This window comes from Pelophylax lessonae (assembly GCF_965119305.1).
Source record: "Pelophylax lessonae genome assembly, chromosome: 9".
In the NCBI taxonomy this organism is placed as follows: Eukaryota; Metazoa; Chordata; class Amphibia; order Anura; family Ranidae; genus Pelophylax; species Pelophylax lessonae.
In genome coordinates this window covers 86,197,219-86,220,617 of record NC_138776.1, presented here as the reverse complement: position 1 = coordinate 86,220,617, position 23,399 = coordinate 86,197,219, and the positions used below count along the sequence as shown (strand labels likewise).

At 44.0% G+C, this 23,399-nt stretch overlaps 1 protein-coding gene across 1 annotated transcript in view; it reads left to right on the top strand.

Annotated features, from left to right (window-relative positions):
- The window catches only part of BTAF1 (B-TFIID TATA-box binding protein associated factor 1), a 251,002-nt gene that overhangs the window by 49,416 nt on the left and 178,187 nt on the right, over positions 1-23,399 (top strand). Inside the window, exons 6-7 of the mRNA XM_082268123.1 lie at positions 6,952-7,088; positions 20,831-20,960. Of these exons, the coding sequence (XP_082124249.1) occupies positions 6,952-7,088; positions 20,831-20,960 (267 nt within the window). The remainder of the gene's footprint in view (positions 1-6,951; positions 7,089-20,830; positions 20,961-23,399) is intronic.

Below are 23,399 nucleotides of genomic sequence, written 5' to 3'. Positions count from 1 at the left end.
TGTGACACAATATCACATTCTCTACAAGTGTGGCTTGTATGGTAGGGTTGCAAGAAAAAAGCCACTCCTCAAAGGCCACATACAGTCATGACTGAGCTTTGCCAAAACGCACTTTGAAGATACTGAGGCCACGTGGAAAAAGGTGTTCTGCTAAAATTTAGATATGTCTGGCAGAAATGCATCCAAATGCCACCATTCCTACAGTAAAGCATGGGGGTGGTAATATCCTGTTATGGGGGTGTTTTTTCTGCAGCTAGGACTGGAGCAGTTCTCAGGATAGAAGAAAAATGGATTGGGCAAGTTACAAATTCTTGAGGAAACTCTGCTGCCCTCTGCCAGAAAGTTGTCAATGGGAAGATGATTTACCTTTCAACATAATGACCCAAAGCATACAGAAAAAAAAAAGACCACACAATGGTTTGAAGGAAAAGAATGTCCTTGCATGGCTTAGTCAAAACCCAGACTTTAACCCCACTGAAAATCTGTGGAATGACTTGAAGACAGCAGTTCACAAACGGTCACCGTCAAATTTAACTGAACTTGAGCAGTTCTGCATAGAAGATTGGGCAAATATTGCTAAGTATATATGTGTAATTCATAATGACCTATCCCAACAGACTAACGCTGTAATTAAAGCAAAATGTGGTTTAACAAAATACTAACACAAGGGGGTGATTCCCCCCCCGACATGTTGGTGTTTTTGTAGAACTTTTAACATCCAAGTGAAAGATATAAGTAAATACCGCTGGATAAAACAAAAACGATCAGTCTTCATTTCAGGCTGCAATCCAACAAAATGTGATTTTTAAAGGGGGGTGATTCTTTTCTATACCAACTGTAACACTTATTACATCGTTGCTGAGCAAGCACACCCCTTCATGGAAATTGTATTCCCTGATGACTTTGGCCTTTCAGCAGGATAATACGCCCTGCCAGACTGGCAAAATTGTTCAAGAATAATTGAGGAACAAAATGACAAGTTTAAGGTGTTGACTTGAACTCCATTCCCCTCCTCCAGGTCTCAGTCCAATCAAGCAAACAATTTTATACAGGGGTATAGGGCTGCAACTAACGATATTTTCATATTCGATTAGTTGGCCGATTTTTATTTATTTTTTTTTTTCTCGATTTTTTTTTTTTTTTTTTTTTTTTTTTTTTTTTTTTTTTTTTTTTTTTTTTTTTTTAAAACGCAATTTATTAAATATCTATGTGCGGTGGTAAATATAAATAACCAACTATATGGCTAGGGAGCAAAATCTCTAATCCACTCTGAGAAGATCAGACAGAAGAGAGATGAAGTATATACTTTTAAAGGTTTAATCTGGTAAATATCAGACTCCGAGATCAAATTTTGTTATTTCAAGAAGAAAAAAAAAATTAAACATGGTTTTGCAGATTTTCAGACAGAACTGGAATATATTCTGTATGACAGACTGTCATAGTCAGGTAGCTTGATGAAAGCTGCCTGCTGTCTTTATGCTGGCCATACAAAACAATGTCTTCCTTTTTGAAAAATTTTTTTTCACTTTTAAGAGTTTTTAGAATATAATATATATATATATATATATATTAAATTTTTTTTTTTTTTTTTTTTTGTTAGTGGGGTCAAATTGATGCTCTTTTTTGACCTCATTGATGGGAAAATTGGAAGGAGCAGAAAAGAAAACTTCTTGGTCAAAGGAATTTTCAGTCTGCGTATGTGGTTTTTCGTTCAGAAATTACATTAGTTTTAAAACTGAATGTTAAAAGCAAGTGACATTTTCAAACTGCATTCTTTCAGCGAATGTACACAGATTTATTTATTTATTTTTTTTTTTGTATGAATATTCTCGCCCAAAAATCCATACATGTATGGCCAGCATAAGTGTCGGTTCACACCTATGCATTTTGCTTTTGCTCCGTTTTTGCTGTGCGTCTTTCAATCTTGCTGCAATTTTGTTTAGCGGTTTTATGGCCAATTTGTTGGGCGAACTAAAAAAAATGCAAATCGCAGCAAAAAACGCACTACTTGCTTTTCTACAGCTTCTCCATTGAAGTATATTAAACCAAAAAAGCACAATTTTTTTTAAAGTCCTTGACCCTTTCCAAATATGCAGCAGCTAAAAAAGCATAGATGTGAATGTGTCCCATAGGAAACCATGTTAAATAAATTGTATGTTTTCTGCCAAAAGCACCAAAAAAAAGAATGGGTGTGAAACGGGCCTAAGAAGTTTAGTAGCGGAATGCTTTTTTTTTTTTTTTTCTCTCTTCGCCTCTCAAAATGGGGGTTTTTAAAAAAAAGAAAAACTATTTCTATTGTGTGTGTGTATAGTAATAAATGAACCCAGAAGTAGGATATGTGGGCATTTTAACTAGGAGTTAAGCCCCGTACACATGTACTGATCGTCGGCCGAACGATCGGCTGTCTTTTGTCCAGGGCAGACCTTCAGAGTTCCTTGCTGGAAAGTGACAACCCGTGCGTGACGTCATCGCGGCTCTGGCCACTCACAGCGCCGGAGCCGCCGAACCTGGAACAGAAGCCGAGGGAGCATGTCGGCTCCCACAGCGATGTCCATGTCTGGGCTTTAAGGTAAGTATTTTTTTTTAAAGGCAGTATACAACCGCTTTAAACTTTTTGCCAAGATTTTTGCTAGTATTTTGTAATCTATATTCAACAATGAAATCTGTCTATAAGAGGAGCATTCTCTCATATCTTTATCAGGTTTAGGTAGAAGTAGAACTGTAGCCTCGTACATGGATTCAGACGACAATAACCCTTGCCTAAAAATATCCGTGTTCTTAATCCTCCATTCTCAATCTTTTCTCAATAGCAAGCTCAGGCATAACTAAATCACTTAAGTATCTTTCTATATCTTTCTCACTATGACATTGTGGATGTGTACATTGAAACCTTTCATAAAAACTTTTACTTATTTCTTCCGTTAAATATTCCTCTCTGTTTTTATCTCTAAATTTTGGGATTACTAATGCTGTTTGCTGATTTATCAGAAATGTTGACAGTTTACCTATTTGATCTCCATGTTCGTATTTCCTTTCTCTTTGGAAAAATAATTTGCGCTTAGAATTGGCTATTACATGATTCTTATGTCTACAGCAAAGGTTCCCCATTTTGTTGATTATGATCTGTATTATCTTTTATAATATCTACTTCTGCCTGCATACATGCTTGTGCCAACTCCTCTTCTCTTCTCTTCTTTTTCTTTTTTTTATATAGGCTATGGTAGATTTTAAGATTCCCCGTAGATATGCCTTAAATGTATCCCATATAACTCCATCCATTTGGGAGTCCTCATGAGCCTCCCAGAACATTTTTCCTCTGATTTTAGTACTCTTATCATTTGTACCTATCTGAGACAACCAATAGGGGTGTACTCTCCATCCAGGACCTCTTCCCTTAGGACCTATTGTTAAGTAACAAACCAATGGTGAATGATTGTACACACTACGTGGTAAATACTTGACTGAGTCCACCAGAGGCATAGTGTTTGCATCAGCAAGTATCAAGTCTATCCTAGACATACTCTTCTTACCTGGTACCGAACAGGAGTATGAGGATACTTTGACCTCCAAATATCTACCCAGCCTACCTCCCCTAAAAAAAAAAAAAAGTTTTCAATGTACCTATTCCCCCCCCCCCCCCCCCCTCGGTCCCGTATGCTTTTCCCGTTTTTATCTAGTGTGGGGTCCATTAACCCATTAAAGTCTCCCATACATATAACATATGCATCAAGGTATTGCGTCAGAAATAGAACAGCTTCAGTTTTAATATTTTCATATTAGGTGGGGGGGGGGGATTATAAAGCCCTATTACAAAAGGTAATGAAAACACCCTAGCATATACAAATATATATCGTATATCTTCCTTCTGAATCTTTTTTAACTTGATACATTCCCAAGATACAGACTGTTGTACCAGAAGTGTAACACCTCTTGAATATGTTGTGTGACCCGTATGGCACACCCATTGAACCCTACTTTCTTTAAACATTCTAAATGTTCTTTTGTCATGTGTTTCTTGCAAGGCAGTGCTGTATCTTGGCCTAGACCAACAAGGCCCAGGGCAGCACATTGTAGGGGGGCAGCAAAAAAGCTGCACCCCACATGGAAAAAAAACAGCCTCCTCCCGGCTCTTGCACGAAAAGGGTCCCCACCTGCTTGCGCTACACTTTTAGTATAGTGCCAGTCCTATGGGGGCAAATCAGTCTGGCATCCCCATAAAGCGGTCACACTGCTACCTGCCAGTACTGATGGGCACTGATAAGCTGCACTGATATGATGCACTGATAGGCTGTACTGTTGGCCACTGATCAGGCTGCACTGATAAGTCTGAACTTACGGGAACTGATGAGGCTGGACTAATGGGCACGATAGACTGGTTGTGGTCTGTGGTTTACAGATATCAGGGCGGGTCATAAACGGGAAGGGATGTGGCCTTTACAGGAAGAGGTGGGTCATATTTAAATTAGGGGCTGAACAAGTTTAGTCAGGCCTAGGGCAGCACCAAACCTAAATAAACCACTGTATGTAGGCAATATAGATTTTAGCTCAGCCCATCCGGCTTTGGGGACCCATTAATCTTTTTTCGGCTTTATTTCTAGTTCTGTATGGACAAAAGAAATTCGTTTTACACCCCCAATAAAAAATAAAATTAACCACTTCTTCCTTTTTAGGATAAATATATTGTGATTTAACCATTTATTCCACTCCAAAATTATTCTGTGATCATCTTATTACTCCATAGTATTTTATATCCTTATTTCTTCCTTCTATATAACTAGACCAAAACCTGTGCAATACATCTTTTTCATCCATTTAAAGTGACAGTGCAATCAAATAATTTTCTATTTTCCAATGCAAAAAAACAAAACCTCAATACACCTCATGAGTGCCACCTCATATCCAACATAAAAAAAAAAAAAAACACGCAATTTTTACCACCCCTCCACCCGTAAAATCATCATCATCCTAGTCCATTATAGAACCAATTTGCTAATTATCCCATAGTATCAGTTTTATCCTTATTTAACTATTTTATGGATTCATTCGGCTCCGCTGTTTTAATCATTTTGTAGCAATATTTTACTCAGTCAAAGCAGTTTTTATGTTCTCAACCATTCTTGTACTTGATCTGGAGTGCTAAACACTGCTTTTCCATTATCCTGTTCTCGGTCTAGCAGGATATGCCATTGAATATACTATTTATTTATTTTCCCCCGGAGTTTCCTCTTAACTTCATTAAATGTAGCACGCTGTTTCTGTAATTCCAATGAAAAATCTGGGAATATGGATACTTTGCTACTTTCAAACTGTATGATGCCTTTCTGTCTTGCCTTCCACAACACCTTGATCTTGATTCTTGCAGTTTCATAGGGGTGCCATTATTGGTCTTGCAGGTGCATCTGGTTGTGGGGATCTTGCTGGAACTCTACAAGCGCTCTCTACTGCAAATGCAGGGTAAAACGCTACCTCAAACTGTTTTTCACTATTTTTCCACAAAAACACCCGTGTTCTGTCCTTCAGCTCTTTCAGGCATCCCCACAATTCTAATATTATTCCACCGTATGCGGTTTTGCAAATAATCCATTTTCTGTTGCCACCAGTTTGCTTTCCCTTGGCTGCTACTCTTATAGATATCGAGGGAATTTCATCCTCTCTAGCTGATACGGTTTTCTACTTCAGCCATCCTTTACCGAATATTCTTAATATCATGTCTAAGCAGTCCAATATCCTCCTTTTTTTAGCTCCTCCATTGTACCTGTTAAGGTGCTGCTACTTGTATTGCTACCAGAAGCTGTGTATTCATTTGCTCCAGAGTAAGCCTCGATTGCTGGTCAGTTTGCTCAGACTGAGCAGTGCTCACTTTGTGTCTCCATGGTTGGCAGACCACCACTCCACATCAGCGGTGGGCTCCGTCCGCCCTTCTGCTTCTCTGTCCTAGCATATTCTCGGAGCCGCTCCGCCGCTGCATGTCGGTCCCTGCTCATTCTGCCTCTGTATTCACTGGATCAAAAATCCCCCCCCTATCGGTCCTCAGAGTCGCGGAGACTGGAGGCTGAGCACGGAGCTCACACTAACCACGCTCCTCTAACCACTTCCCTGCATGGTAGCGAAAGTCACGCCCCCCCCCAGATGGCTGGTAAAAGTTTTTTTTCTTTAAATGTAATTTGTAATGCCTTCTATTACCTCCAGTCTATCAGCCTCCACCTTCTCTGGGTTTTTTTTTTTTTTTATATGAATAACAAACATGTTATACTCCCCTGCTCTGTGCAATGGTTTTGCATAGAGCAGCCCTGATTCTCCTCTTCTGGGGTGGTCTTCAGAGTGGCCCAATAGCAATCTCCAAAGTATAGTATAGTGTGTCCCTATAGCAAGGTTAAAAAAAAAAAAAAAAAAACTTCCCGCCTGCCCAGGACTACATGTGCCATGAGGCATTGCTCCTCATACATGCACAAGTTCTTAGGCACTTACTGACATGTATACATAGTGTACTGAGCTGTATGTGCTGCACTGTCTTTTTTGACGTGTGTGGAGGGTGTACTTCACTGTATTTCCAGATATGTAAACCAATAATGCATTCTGTATGCAGGCCAACTAATCAGCTGACCAACTAATCGATTAGTACTTTTGGCCCTACAATGTTATCCGCTTTCTCAGCTATCTTCTGTAAACTACCAATTCCGCATTCCAGCCTTGGATGATGCTGCTCCTTTTTATAGCTTCAGTGAAGTGTTGTCACCCTAGGACAGAAATGTGCCACTGGCAGGATCACAAAGTAAAAAAAGGTGGCTGGTGGAAGAGCCTCAATAACGAATGCAGCCATCCCATCGAAGGGACTGGCAAGCATCAAAATTTGCATTTTATTTTTGGGTTTAGATACATTCTTATTTGTTTTCTGTGTATTTTGTTCCTTCTCATGTGGGGTGACCAGACATGCATTTTGTTGTTTTTCAGGCTCTCCAAGCAGCAGAGTTTATTGATTCAGAATTTCTTCCGGGTATGAGTAACAGGCAGAAAAATAAAGCGAAACGAATGGCAAAGCTAATAGCAAAGCAGAGATCTCGGGATGTAATGGAGGCCAATGAAAAGAGGTATGTGTGGGTGTTTTTGTGGATTTTGTAATCACTAAATGTAACCATTGTTATGCCTTGGTTGGAGCTAATTATTTATTTCCAAGTCCTAATTCTGAAATTTAAGTTATGCTGTTCGTAGTTTAAACTTCTCAGTGTGCATTAGAAGCAGCAGCACACACAGCTTTACTTCTTATCATGGCATTACTTCCAGCATTCTCTAGCCATTTCCCTCCCAGTCTGACTGTCCTTGCTTGCCTTTAAGTCATTAAGGCCCATGTAGGTGTAACCGATGGTGATTTGCATGCGAATGCAGTTGGTCTGAGAATACCCACTCCTCTTGACTGACTTTTCCATTAAATTGCCTAACTCCACCAAGACCTGGCTGTGGGGTGAAAATGGATTTTATTTATAACTTTTATTCGGTCCTCATATACGCAACCCTCCATTGTTTGTCCTAAATGTATAACCGTAATGTATAGTAGGGGCTGCATTAGTTGTGGTGTGGGGGGTTTTTTTTTTTCCACCTGGTGATCTGGCTAGCAATTTTTCCACTTCTTACAACCAAAGCTTTCTAGCAAAAGTGGTACTTAAGTTATGTGACACTGACACCGCTTGCGGTGGTCGGCTTTATACCCTTGTCCAGTGCCTTGAAAAAGTAAGTATTCATACTCCTTGAAATTTTCCACATTTTGTCATGTTACAGCCAAAAAAGTAATAGTATTTTATTGGACGTTTTGTGATCCACAAACAGGCACATAATTATGAAATGTAAGGAAAATGATAAATGGTTTTCAAAACTGTTTTTCAAATATCTGAAAAGTGTGGCGTGCATTTGTATTTACCCCTCTGATATCCTTAACTAAAATCTAGTGGAACCACTTGCCTTCAGACAGAAGTCCGCTAATTAGTAAATATAGGTCCCCCTGTGTGTAATTTAACCTCAGTATAAATACAGCTGCTCTGAAGCCCTCAGGGGTTTGTTAGCGAGTTAAGGAGTTGTAAAGACAGGAGGTTTTTTTCTTTATGCATTAATATAAAAAAACCTTCTGTGTGAAGCAGCCTCCCCAGTACCCTCTAATACCTGAGCCCCATCTCTGTATAGCGATGTCCACTAGTCCCTCAGTCGTCTGGGACGCTCCTTTCTCATTGGCTGAGACAAAGCTGTGGTGCCATTTGCTCCCGCGGCTATAAAAGTCTTGGCTATCTGCATTCTAGCCTGGAACAGTGACTCCTGTAAAAAGGTATTTAGATATTTGTCTTCCTCGGAGAGGAGATCCAGTAGGCATCGGAGGGAATAGGGTCCGAGGGGAACCCATATGGTTATGAAGAAATCTGACCACCTGCGTCCAGTACCCTTGGACAGAAGGGCAGGACCATAGCAGGTGAGATGTAAGATGTGCTCCTGGGATCTCCACACCTGAGACATACTGGGTTATGATCTGGCTGATACCTAGAGAGGTGGGTTGGTGTTAAACAGGACCCGTGTAGTGTGTGTGTGTGTGTGTGTGTGTGTGTGTATATAGATGGGTGAGAAGATCAGACAACTTGGGGGAGACTAATTTACATGTTGCGAACAGCACCTCCCATTTCTCATCTGTCACCTCCCCCCTACATTCAACTCCCATTAGGATTTCAAGTAGTGGGCCAGAGTGGTAGCATAAGGTGGTTGTACAAACCAATTTATTTCTTGGGGTCCTGTAATTATTAAAAGGTTACCACATAATTTAATTGAAATGCAAATTATCAACCTGCAGAGGACTGAAATCAAAGTGAAAAAAATGATGCAGTAGGCTAGTAGATTTTGCTGAAATTTCATTGCAGCTACTCAAAATGGTACTCCATAGTTTGCATGGCCCCCACATGCCTGTATGCATGCCTGACGATGTCCGGGCATGCTTCTTTTGAGACAGATGTGGACCAGATCTGGACCAGGGCATCACTGTGCTTTTGAACAGACTGGGGTGCAACTGGTGGCATCAAATGGAGCAAAACAATGTCCCAGAGGTGTTCTGTTGGATTTAGGTCAGGCGAGCGTGGGGGCCATTCAATGGTATCAGTTCTTTCATCCTCTAGAAACTGGCTGCATACTCTCCCCACATGAGGCCGTGCATTGTCATGCACCAGGAGGAATTCAGGACCCACTGCACCAGCGTAGGGTTTGACAATGGGTACAAAGATTTCATCCCAATACCTTATGGCAGTCAGGGTGCCATTGTCTAGCCTGTAGAGATCTGTGCGTCCCTCCATGGCTATGCCTCCCCAGACCATCACTGACCCACCACCAAATTGGTCATGCTGAACAATATTACAGGCAGCATAACGTTCTCCATGACTTCTCCAGAACCTTTCAGGTCTGTCACGTGCGCAGGGTGAACCTGCTCTCATCTGTAAAGCACAGGGCGCCAGTGGCAGAATTGCCAAATCAGGTGTTCAATGGCAAATAAAAAAGCTGAAGCTAGTTCAGCACTATGTTAATATAGGTATTGTGCAGTAAACCAAAACTGCTGCCTCCCTTTTTTATAAACGGCCCCTGCAAAAGGGGAATGTTTTGGCCGTTTATAACAAGGAAAGTGCAGATAATGGGTATGGCGCTGCTTTGCGAGTTAAGTTTTTATGAAGAGGATCTACATACATGCCCTAAAGTGCTTGGTGCTCAAATAATGTATGTGCATGCTGGTAATAACTTCAATGAAAATACATGGCAAATGAATAGTGCTTGTAGAAAATTAATAAATGACACGTGCTAGATCAAACCACAATTTCAGAATATGCTACATAAAATCCTTCAGTGAGAAAAAGTGACTAGTGCTCTTTGTATTCAATAGTTTTTATTGAGTTTTAACAAAACAGCAAAATGGTAAAACAGAGAAAAGGGGTAGCATACAGAAAAGTACCACGCACCACAACAGTGCGTGTCAGTATATAAACCATGACCGTATCAGCAACAAAGAATACAATATTAACCACTTGCCGACCGCCGCACGACTATCTACGGCGGCGGTCAGCCCCTCACAGGCAAAGTGACGTAGGTCTACGTCGCTCGCCTGTGAGGGTTTAGGGAGCGAGCGCGCGCCGCCGGAGGCGCGCTCCCGCGTGGTCACGGACCCCCCCCCCCCCGCGCGTGTGACCGGCGGACCCGATCGCCGCCGGCCACTCTGCGATCGGCGGGGGAGAGGGAGAAAGTCAGGCAGCTTGTGTAAACAAGCTGCCTGTCATTCTCCTCTCTGTATGAGAGCTGATCACATGGATCTACTATGTAGATCCATTGATCACTCTGCATACAGTTGAAGCCACAGCCAATCACAGTTAGAATCACGCCCCTAGGGACACACACAGCCCCTCCCTCTCAAATAAAGTTAACCCCTTCACTACCAGTGTATTTTTACAGTAACAGTGCATATATATAGCACTGATTACTGTAGAAATGTCACTGGTAACCCCAAAAATGTCAGTCAAGGGTCCGATCTTTCCGCCGCAATGTCGCAGTACCGCAAAAAAATCGCAGATCGCCGCCATTACGCGTTAAAAAAAACACAACAAAAATGACAAAAATCTTTCCCTTTGTTAGTAAACGCAATAACTTTTGCGCAAACCAATCAAAATACGCTTTTTGCGATTTTTTTTTTTTTTTTTTTTTTTTTTTTTTTTTACCAAACATAGGTAGCATAAAACAAATTGGCCGAAAATATTAAAAAAAATTGATTTTTACATTTTTTTTGGGGGAATTTCATATAAAAAAAAGGGAAAAATATTGCTATTTTTGCAAAATTTACGCTCTTTTTTTGTTTATAGCGCGTGATCAAAAAATCGCACAGGTGATCAAATACCGCCAAAAGAAAGCTCTGTTTGTGGGAAAAAAAGGACGCAAAATTCGTTTAGGTACAGCGTCGCACGACCGCGCAATTGTCCGTTAAAGTCACGCAGTGCCGAATCGCAAAATACCCTCTGGTCGTTTAGCAGCCAAATCCTCCGGGGCTTAAGTGGTTAAGATATTTGACATTATGGTATACCAAGCCCCAAAACTGAGGTTCTTCAAAAGGAGGTACGAAAGTCCAAAGGACCTACCAAGCCAGAGAACGACTAGTGCTCTTTAAAGTAAAAAAAAATCTGACAAGTGAAAAATTCAAAAATATTAAACAAGTCCAGTTAAAGTTCACAAACTCATAAAGCGACAGGTGCTTTTTAAAGTGCTCCAACTATTTATAAAACAGTGCTTGCTTGCTGGTGTTCTGCAGACATGCTCCCTGTCTTGTACCTCACTCAGCAGAGAGCTTTCCCCTCTTGGGGGTAACCAGCAACCAGTAGCTGAGACAGCAGACCGAAGATCCTAATCCGATGGCAATCCTTTTCCTTTTCCCTCATTTTGTAAAAACCTAAAAATCAGTACAGTACTGTATGGTTCCTTTATTTCATACACACAAGTCAAGCCGGCATTTGTACAGCATTTAAAAACGGCAAGTCTGGGTTGTGGCGCGTTCCACTGACTCCCACCGGAAGTAATGCAATGACTCTAGCAACTCTTCCCTATGCGTTTCGTCACACCTAAAGAGGGGAGACCTCTCTGGTTAGTGAGGTACAAAAGGGGGAGCATATTTGTGGAACACCGGCAGCGAGCAATGTTTTATAAATAGTTGGAGCACTTTAAAGAGCATGTATGGAAAAAATAAATGCAGTTATCCAAAACAGTGCTGAAAAAATCACTAACCTCAATTAAGGGTGTTGTTTCACAAAAAAGTGAAATATTTAAACCAAATGTGAGTCCATGGTTAAATGAAGACAAGTCCCATGCACAAGAAGGTGTGATCAGATGTAGATGCCCAACAACCATTTAGAGGTGATTCTTCCTATATAAAATTGTGAACCTAATTTAAATACACCGTGCTCTACTGCACACAAGGAATTTCCTCTTACCAGATGGCTTGACCTGCAGGTCTAACACAGCCTTTTTGCAGCTTTTTCAATGCAAGCAAAGAGCGCCTCATCTATGGGATAACACTTTCTTAGCCAATCCAGGCTCTCAGTATGGATGAATAAAGCACATCTCAATATCAAGCTTTGCTAGTAATCCACACTCCAGCTCATTGTCACGCATGAAAAAGGAGGAAACCACACAGACATCCATAAAAAAAACAAACCAATTTAATGGTATAGACATGTACTTACAAGAAGTATATTCTAGGCAAATTGGTTACACACAGCGTCTGGAATCCTTACAGACGATGAGACTTCACTGCTGCCACTAACACGGCGTATGTTTCGTTCTAATGAACGTCATCACTGGGACAACATGTTGCCCCAGTGAAGACGTTCTTTACAGCAGCTGCAGATCGAAAAGAAAAGGTGATTTCTAATCTGTTACTCCACTGCCCATTTTAGGTGCCTCCAGTTGCGACATACTGCGGCTGCACAGTTTGGTTTGACTAATTTGTCTCTCCAACCCTCTGAATTGGAAAATTTTGCTTTGTGACCCCTCATGAAAAATTGATGTCCACTTACTACGCCTCCTACTACATTGTTAGCCTCTTGACTACAGAATCCCACCGGAGAGTGCATGTTCTTAAACTCACGGAGGAAGTATGTCAGGAAATTCTACCCTTTAAGTCCCCCATGGTGATTTCCTCAAGGGACAAAGATATCAAGACACAATTTTTATATAGATCCTACTATACACCCAGTTTCCTATTTTGCATTGGCAAGTTGTCCTCTCCTATTTGTGCAAAATGTTCTATGGCTGATGGTACATTCTTCCATATGGTCTGAGAGTGCCCACCTATCAGAAGTTTTTGGTCTGCAGTTAAATTTCATTAGTAATCTTACACAATTGCAAAATATCTGTGATCCTTTACGTTGTCTTTGTGTATAGATGATGATACTATCCCTCGCTGCACTAAAACTCTTCTCTATCATTCATTGACGGACGCAGTTCCTGATGCATATCAATAGTTATACTGCCCTCTACAGGAGTAGGACACTAGACAAAAAAAAAAGCTCTGGCTATGCCTATGGGCAGTCCCAGGGATACACCCTCTTTCTGCATAGGATATCAGTTTTAATCTTTGGTCCTGGCAATTTTTTTTTTTTTTTTTTTTTTTTTTTTTTTAGTTCTCTCCGGATTTTTTCCTGTGAGATCTACAAGCAACTATGCCGGTTCTGGGCGATGGGCTGGATGTATAGATCCAGTTGTCACCCCAGCCGGCCAACGAGCACGCGCAGACCTTAGTGCTCTGCTGGGTCAGCCGTGACATAGTCCCACTGGACGGGGACTGGCCCCGCGAGTTAAACGTCTCGCCAGGTCGCACACGACAGGGCCTAGGCCTCAGTCGCAGTGTTCTTTTGGCTGACAGCACCCCTCTTCGACGGAGAGGGGTCCTGTCAGGAGGTGGTACCAAACCTCATAAATGCGTCTAAAGGGGCAATACCAAAAAAATGGCTTGAATTGGAAAGCCCCTCTATAAAAGATTGGTTGAATATATACAGTGGGTACGGAAAGTATTCAGACCCTTTGTTCAGTATTTAGTAGAAGCCCCCTTTTGATACAGCCAGGAGTCTTTTTGGGAAAGATGCAACAAGTCTTTCACACGTGGATTTGGGGATCCTCTGCCATTCCTCCTTGCAGATCCTCTCCAGTTCTGTCAGGTTGGATGGTAAACGTTGGTGGACAGCCATTTTTAGGTCTCTCCAGAGATGCTCAATTGGGTTTAAGTCAGGGCTCTGACTGGGCCATTCAAGAACAGTCACAGAGTTGTTGTGAAGCCACTCCTTCGTTATTTTAGCTGTGTGCTTAGGGTTATTGTCTTGTTGGAAGGTAAACCTTCGGCCCAGTCTGAGGTCCAGAGCACTCTGTAGAAGGTTTTTGTCCAGGATATCCCTGTACTTGGCCGCATTCATCTTTCCCTCGATTGCAACCAGTCGTCCTGTCCCTGCAGCTGAAAAACACCCCCACAGCATGATGCTGCCACCACCATGCTTCACTGTTGGGACTGTATTGGACAGGTGATGAGCAGTGCCTGGTTTTCTCCACACATACCGCTTAGAATTAAGGCCAAAAAGTTCTATTTTGGTCTCATCAGACCAGAGAATCTTATTTCTCACCATCTTGGAGTCCTTCAGGTGTTTTTTTTAGCAAACTCCATGCGGGCTTTCATGTGTCTTACACTGAGGAGAGGCTTCCGTCGGGCCACTCTGCCATAAAGCCCCGACTGGTGGAGGGCTGCAGTGATGGTTGACTTTCTACAACTTTCTCCCATCTCCTGACTGCATCTCTGGAGCTCAGCCACAGTGATCTTTGGGTTCTTCTTTACCTCTCACCAAGGCTCTTCTCCCCCGATAGCTCAGTTTGGCCGGACGGCCAGCTCTAGGAAGGGTTCTGGTCGTCCCAAACGTCTTCCATTTGAGGATTATGGAGGCCACTGTGCTCTTAGGAACCTTAAGTGCAGCATAAATCTTTTCTCTGTCGCTCATTGACAGACGTAGTCCTCCTTGATTAATATCAACTCAGGTTATACTGCCCTCTACAGGAGTAGGACTAGACAGGAAAGAAAACGTTCTGGCCACACCCTAGGGGCCGTCCCAGAGGGTATATCCTCTCACTTCCTGCTACAGCAAATCAGTTTTTTTTCTGTCTAGTTAGGAGTAAGGACCTAGATTCCTTGCTAGGATCTTCGGTCCTGGCAGGATTTTTTTAGAAATACTTTTTAAGCTTTTTTTCTCCAGTGTTCCTGTGAGATCTTCAAGCAAGTACGCTGAAACTGGGCGACGGGCTGAATGTTGAGATCCAGTGGTCACCCCAGTTCAGCCTACGAGCGCGTGCAGGCCATAGCTCCGCGCTGGGTCGGCCGCGACATAGTCCCTCTAGATGAGGACTGACCCTGCGAGTTAAACGTCTCGCCTGGACACCGATGACCAACAGAGTCACGGCGTCCGTATTGGTCGACAGCCCCCCCACCCCGGTGGAGAGGGGTTCTGTCAGGAGTTGGCGCCCGCCTGGTTCCGGTATGGTGAGTAGAATGTTCCCCCTCTCCCCCCTGTCGGGTTTGTTGGGGACGCGGGCCCCTCTCTGGGATGGTCGGACACTCAGTTTCTGGGTCTCCCCTCTATCCTATCCTATCCTATCCTATCCTATAACAGGTCACAGATCCCCCAATTTGAGTGTGATTTTTGTGAATAGAAACCAGGAGGCTTGGTTTGGGAGCTGACTATCTAAAGTCACTATATGACTGTAAGGGTGACTGAAGTCATTGGCAGACTACTAAAAGGCATTACTGTTGAGGTTTAGGGGTATCCTACCTGTCTAGTGTGTACACAGGCCGATGCCTATGCCTGAGTTACTGCTGACACAGATCGCCATCCCTCCAGAAAGCGAGGACACCTCCCGCAGGCCGAGGCACTTCCGCAGGCCGCACAGGCCGAATGCACTCATCCCGCAGGCCGCTGCTAGCTGGCAAGCCGCAGCTATCCTACACAGGCCGCCGCCATTTTCCTGCAGATCGCACGAGGCCGCCATATTGGCGTAGCCTCGTGTCTCCAGCATGGGGGCGGCCATGTTTGAGGTGACCAAACACCTCGTGGAGTAATTGGGAGGCGCCGGAAGGCGTGTAAAGGGGCGGAGCCGCCTCCTTGGCCCAGGGAAAGCAAGCCAAAGACTTCCTGTCTGTAACAGACAGTGCTGGAAGCAGGTTGATAAGAAACTTCTGTGCATCAGGAGAGCCTTGGGGTCTCTCTCTCTCTCTCTCTCTCTCTCTCTCTCTCTCTCTCTCTCTCTCTCTCTCTCTCTCTCTCTCTCTCTCTGAGGGGTCCAAGCAGGTAGACTGAGGGGCGCTACTGCGCTGGGGGACTAAGTTTAAAAAAAAAAAAAAAAAAGTTTTTTTCTTGCAATTTTTTTGTGTTTGCTGGCAAGTGTCTTGTTACATGAACCCTGCCACACATGTATCCCCACCTGATCCCCTCAGGGTGGCCGCAGGACCCTCCAGTACCCCACTTGTGATGATGCATTATCAGCAGTTTTGGAGTCTTTGGTATCCCGGGTGGAGGTAGCCCGTCAGGGATGGGGGTCAAGAAGAGCGACCCCCGCCTACCCCTATGTCATCTGATACCTCAGATACGGATTCTGAGCTGGTCATTGCAGTCCCTTTTCTGGGGTTGTTGTCTCAGGTACGGTCTCCTCAGACAGTAAGGAGGACGCTTCTGCCTCCGCCATAGCACAAGAAGCGTTGGTGGAAGCACTAGTTGTGTCTGTCCGGGAAACCTTAAATCTTGAGGTTACACCGGCAGAGGTAGCTGAGACTCGTATTCCTTTTTTGGTACTAGCAAGCCTACCAAAATGATGAAGGCTTTTCCTGTCCCAAATAGGGTCGTCCGTAAATGAGCCCTGCTATTTCCAAACGCATTGCTAGGCGCTATCATTTTGAGGAATCCCTCATTTCAAAGATGGACGGTACCACCAATAGTGGACTCACCGATTTCCAGACTAAATAAAGCCACTGTTATCCCGTTGGATTGACAGAATGGGCCCCACCCATCTCTAGGGTGGGGGGACGTCTTCACCGGTTTCCTGATCCAGGGCTTTCCGGAATCCCGGATAAAGGGGTTCGCAAGGTCATATGGTCGGGATACAAGATCGAGTTTGATCACTTCCACCGGCGCGATTCTTCCCTTCCAATATTCGACATCCCCGGGTCACTTAAAAAGCTTTGCGGGGGACAGCTTGATACAACAAGCAGTGGTAGTTCCCATTCCTTGGAGGAGTTCAAGTCGAACTTGTTCACAATGCCCAGGAAAAAGGGCTAGGTGCGTCCAATTCTGGTCTTGGAAGAGATGGAGTCCATCCATACAGTGGTGGCCTCCCTGCATCAGGGGGATTTCCTGGCATCCATAGACATTTAGGATGCCTATCCTCATATCCCCATCTTCGCAGGACATCAGCGTTTTCGTTGCTTTTCCCAAAGATCATCCCTGGTTCCCACCAGGAGACTGAACTATCTGGGCCTAATTTTGGATACATCCTTGGCAAGAGTGTTTCTCCATGCGGAGAAACTCCAGAAGATTCAGTCAATGATTCGGATGTTGCTGTCCGTCAACTGGCTGGGATTGATGGTCGCCTCCTTAGAGGCAGTACCGTTTGCCCAGTCTCATACTCGAATTCTCCAAAGAGGAGATTCTTCTCATATGGAATCGGAATCCCGATTCCCTGGACAATCGGATCCGATTGAGTGAGCGGACCAGGGAGGCTCTGGTCTGGTGGCTTCGGTCTCCGATGCTCAGCCAGGGGAAATCATTTCTTCTGATAAATTCCAGGTTACCGATAAATGGGTTGGAACTGAGAGCGATCAGACTTTGTCTGATTTACTGGACCGAGCAGCTCCAGGGCAGCCCGGTTCGGATCCAATCGGACTATGCCACGGTCATGACTTATGTCGATCACCAAGGGGCACCAAGAGTGCCCTGGCGGCTATAGAAGTGGCCAACATTCTTATTGGGGGAACAGTTGTTCCAGTTCTCTCCGCGATATTTATCACGGGGGTGGACAGGCAGATTATTTCAGCCGTCAGATTCTGGATCAAGAGGAATAGTCTCTTCATCCAAAGGTATTTCACCAGCTGTCCCTTCATTGGGGCACCCCGGATATGGATCTGTTTGTAGGTTGGCTCAACAGGGCTCGCACCCGCGATCCTCTAGCGGACGCAGCCTCTCAAATTGCTGCTGAGATTTCTCCGCAGGATAGAGGTGGAGGGAACTCCAGTTATCCTGGAAATTCCGAGCTGGCCTCGTCAAGCAGGGTACGCCGACTTGGACAGGCTAGTCGCGGACGCTCCTTGGAGACTTCCTCTCAGGGAGGATCTGCGGTCTCAAGGACCGATCTTCCATCGTGCTTTACAGTCGCTTGTTTTAATGGCCTGGCTATTGAGATACAGGTACTGAAAGACAGGGTTGTCCGCTTCAGTTATTCCTACTCTAATTAAAGCAAGGAAAGCGACTTCCAGCAAAGTCTATTATCGCACATTGAAGACTTCTATCGCGTGGTGTGAATCTTTGGAATTTCCCCCACGTACCCATTCGGTGACCCGATTCTTGGCTTTTCTGCAAAAGGGGGTTGAGCAGAAACTATCCTTGAGCACTATCAAGGGTCAGGTTTCAGCATTAGCAATCTTCTTTCAGAAGCCTTGGGCTACTCATTCCTTGGTGTCCAGGGGGTGTGGCACTTGGCTCCGCCAGTGCGCGCGCCCTTACCGCCCTGGGATCTTAATTTTGGTGTTTGTCGGTTCTTCAGAAACCTCCCTTTGAAAATATCAGGGAGATTCCCTTGCTTACATTATCCCAAAAGGTGGCCTTCTTGGTGGGCATCACTTCTGCACGCAGGGTGTCAGAACTGGCTGCATTATCATGCCATTCCCCATATCTAGTGGTTCATAGGGATAAGGTAGTTCTTCATCCGAAGCCATCCTTTCTTCCTAAGGTGGTTTCAGATTTTCATCTGAATGAAGATATTGTGCTACCTTCCTTGTGTCCTAAGCCCAATCATCCTCAGGAATATGCGTTGCATTCCTTGGATGTGGTTCGGGCAATCGGGGTATACCTGAAGACTACGGAATCGTTCCGTAAGACGGATTCACTTTTTGTGATCACGGATGGCCCCAGAAAGGGGTTGCCTGCATCTGCCGCGACTATCTCCAAATGGATTAGACAGACGGTGGTACAGGCTTATTCTATTAAGGGTCGGAATCCTCCCTTCCCTGTTAAGGCGCACTCCACTCGAGCGCTCAGTACTTCCTGGGCCTACCGCCATCAGGCGTCAGTGGTCCAGGTGTGCAAGGCGGCTACCTGGTCGTCGGTTCATACCTTTACAAAATTTTATAAAGTTGATGTGATGGCATCGGCGGATGCCTCATTTGGCCGCAAGGTTTTGCAGGCCGCAATTTGAGGAGACCAGTGGTCTACCTCGAGGGTTTTTTTCTGTTGGAATTTCAGTTGAGTCTCATCGTGTGATTGATGAGCCTTTAAAACTTCCAGTTGGCACCGGTTGGGCCTTCTAGATTGGATTTTGATTTCCATTTTCCCACCCCTCATTTGTGGCACTGCTTTGGGACGTCCTGAGTTGATATTAATCAAGGAGGACTACGTCTGTCAATGAGCGACAGAGAAAAATGGATTTTTGTAAAATCTTACCGTAAAATCCTTTTCTCTTTAGCTCATTGACAGACTTAGTACCCACCCCTCTGTTTTTGAGTTGGGTTGGGTTAAATTCTCTAAACACTGCTTTGTGACATAACTGATTTGCTGTAGCAGGAAGTGAGAGGATATACCCTCTGGGACTGCCCCTAGGGTGTGGCCAGAACGTTTTCTTTCCTGTCTAGTCCTACTCCTGTAGAGGGCAGTATAACCCGAGTTGATATTAATCAAGGAGGACTACGTCTGTCAATGAGCTTAAGAGAAAAGGATTTTACGGTAAGATTTTACAAAAATCCATTTGGCCAGATCTGTGCCTTGCCACAATTCTGTCTCTGAGCTCTTCAGGCAGTTCCTTTGACCTCATGATTCTCATTTGCTCTGACATGCATTGTGATCTGAAAGGTCTTATAGACAGGTATGTGGCTTTCCTAATCAAGTCCAATCAGTATAATCAAACACAGCTGGACTCAAATGAAGGTGTAGAACCATCTCAAGGATGATCAGAAGAAATGGAAAGCACCTGAGTTAAATAGGAGTGTCCCAGCAAAGGGTCTGAATACTTAGGACCATGTGATATTTCAGTTTTTCTTTTTTAATCTGAAACAATGTCAACAATTTTTTGTGTTTTTCTGTCAGTATGGGGTGCTATGTGTACATTCATGAGGAAGAAGAATGAACTTAAATGATTTTAGCAAATGGCTGCAATATAACAAAGAGTGAAAAATTGAAGGGGGTCTGAATACTTTCCGTACCCACTGTACATACATAACATGGAATATTTGGGCAGCAGAGGCAACAGGATAAAAATTTTACAAATAGAGGAAATGGGTAGACTTTAAAAAAAAAAAAATGTATAAGATGCAGAAGTGAAACTCAACAATAGGAATAAGTAGTAAAAGTGGGGGAGGGGTAGAGGATGGGTTTAGAAATTCTTGTATGTTAAAGGCATATTGAATAGTGTTTATATTTTTGGATTGAAATTATTAAAATGTATATATAAAAAAAATGTGCTGGGACTTTTTGCAGGTGCTACATAGATGCATTTCACAAATGCACAATATATTTTAAAAATAAAAATCATTTGTTTTATTGAAATACTTTTGTAAGTTTTTTTTTTAAAGTTTTTTTACAAAATGGCTATCTCCTAGAAGGCCTATTGGGGCCTTGGTTTTAACCACAGTACTTTGCCTGTGCAATACACTTTCTACATAGTGAGTGTCTTAGTTATCTCAGCCATCAGAACATTACATATAGCAATTTATATTTAATAATCTCATAATTTTCATGCGGATTATGGGGCCTGGGTAGGTTTGGTGTGAGTTTTTTGTTTTTTCATCAAATGACCTGCTTCGTCACAATCTACGAAAACCTGAATTTTATTGAAAGTAAGGATCATGGTTACCCCTATAAAAACATATAAAATTACGTAATCTTACAAAACTAGACTCAGACACCAGCATAGGGGGGCACATCTCATTGAATGCAAGTACTGTCCCTGAGGTTGATTTTAAAGGAAAAAAAAACGATTTTAATCTTTGGCCTTTTAGGTATACATATGAGAACGGATTTGTCATTGCTTACACCTTTTTCCTTAGCAGTGATAGCACAGATGGAGAGCCTGAAGAGAAGAGGAGGAAAGTAACAAACGTTGTCATCAGTCAGCCAGCAACTGAGTCCAAAGTATTAATCGATAATGTTCCAGACAACTCTTCCCTGTTTGATGAGGTAATCCTTTTTCACCTAAGACCACTTTTTCAGTGGTTTAACCCTGCAAAAAATGTTCTTTGAGCACTGCACAGCTTTTCTTTGCTATAAGGGCTCATGTTCACTGCATCTCAAAGAAGCTGCTCCTACAGGTTGTTTGAGCTTTTGTGCACTCTTTTTTCTGCTTTTATCCCGTTAGCCAATGTGTCCATGTATACTATGGCATTTTCAGGAGTTTACAGGCAGAAAAAAAAAAACCTCATCAATCTTGTGTTTTTGAGGGGAGCTTTCGAACAAAAAAGATGCCTAAGCACCCGTAAATGCACAAAAGTGTAAAAAAATACAAAAAAAAAAAAACTGAAGGGGGGTTTGTGAAAAAATGCTTTTATCTATTGTTCATTGACGGACACAGCTCCTAAACTTCTTAACCCTTGTGTTTTATACTGCCCTCTACAGGAGTAGGACACTAGGCAGAAAAAAAGCTGGACTATGCCTATGGGCAGTCCAAAGGGGGCTATACAAGCCCCCCCCCCCCCCCCCCCCTCTCGGCTATAGGCACTCAGCTTTTTTTTTTTTTCTTTTCTGCCTAGTCAGGAGTAAGGACCGATTTGCTTGCTGGGATCTTCGATGCTGGGAATTATTTTTCCTTTTTTAATGGATTTTTCTATTTTTCCTGTGAGAATCTACAATCAACCGCTAAACTGTGCGAACTCGAGTTAACCATCTCGCGAGGTCGCATATGACCTGGCCTGAGTCTGAGTCACAGCTTTCCTCCTGGCTGACAGACCCCCCCCCCCCCCCATTTCGCTGGAGATGAGGTTCTGTCTGGAGTGATGCCCACCCTGTTCCTGGTATGGTAAGTAGCTGACCCCCTCCCCCTTGAAGTGAAGCATATATTGGCTGTGATTTCAGCGGTGGGAGCCCCTCCTTATCTCCTGGTGCGGACTCCTGGATCTTTCTCTTCCTGATTGCCGCATGTGTGTAGATAGCCTGGTACTGCTGTGCCTGATCGGTGGGTGGCGAGTCTGATGGGGTCCTCTCCCTCTATGCTATGGGATCGGTTGGTGCTCTCTGCCTGGCGACCAGTGGTGGTGCCAGCGCGGTGGGGGTGTCCCTAGCAGTTTTTTTTTTTTTTTTTTTTACACTTTTTTTATTGTGGTTCCCCCTTTTTCACTCATGGAGTCCCTGGAGCACATTTCCCCACTTGGTCCCCTCTCAAAGGCTGCTGAGCCCTCCTAATCCCAACAATTCCTTACTGCACTAATGACGGTCCTGGAGCCTTTGGTGCCCATGGTGGATTTGGTCCTGGGGAAACGGGCTAGCAAAAAGCATCCCCGCCTTCACCTGCCTGTTCTGTCTCATCAGACCCTGAATCTTATTCGGCCGCTGCAGACGCGAGTCACCCTGTTTGGTCTGTGTCCACACACCCCCTATTTCTCAGATAGTGAGGATGATTCCTCTGCTCCTGTAGCCATGCATGAAAAGGCTTTGGTGAATGCACTGATTGTATCTGTGCGTGAGACTTTAAAAATGGAGAATGTGGCTGGTGCTGTATCGGAGGAGTTGGTTCCTTTTGGCACCCGCAAGCCCTCCAGAGTGGTAAGCGTGTTCCCATTTCCCGCTTACTTCTAATACGTTTTCAGGGGTTTTATTCAAACCGGTTTACAGTCCCCAGGAAGGTGGGCAAGGTGCGTCCAATTCTGGACCTCAAGGCGCTAAACTTCTTTGTGCGGGTGCAGAAGTTCAGAATGGAGTCCATTCACAGTAGTGGCATCCCTACATCAGGGGGATCTTCTTGCCTCTATCGACATCAAGCACGCTTACCTTTTTATATTCCAATTTGTGTTGGTCACCAGCGCTTCCTCCCCTTTGCTGTGGGGGAGGAGCATTATTATGTGGCGTTACCTTTTGGTCTCGCCTCCGCTCCTCCAGGTTTTCACAAGTGTTGGCCCCTATGCTGGCATTGTTGCCTCAGCGGGGGATCACGGTCCTGGGTTACCTGGACTATCTGATGCAAGCAGAGTCTGACTGCTCTGGCGAAACACTTGTGGAGATTACTCTGCAAACTCTGAGGGAGTTTGGTTGGATTCTGAACCTTCAGAAGTCTGCTCTGGGTCTGACTCTGGACTCAGCCTTAGCCAGTGTGTTCCTTCCTCTGGAAAAACTCCAGCAACTGCAGGAAGCAATTCAACTTCTCTTGTCCAGCAGACGGTCATCACTTTGGACTTTCATGCGGGTGCTGTTCCTGATGGCGTCTGCCTTAGAGGCGGTTCCGTTTGCACAGTTCCACATGAGATCTCTGCAAAGAGATTCTGTTCAAATGGGACAAAAATCCACAGTCTATAGACAATCTGACCCGGCTGAGCCAGGGTACCTGATCTGGTGGCTTCGTTCTCCGGCACATCCTTTATCCCCCTGTACTGGACGGTGGTCACCACCTGTCTGGGTGGGGACGCGTCC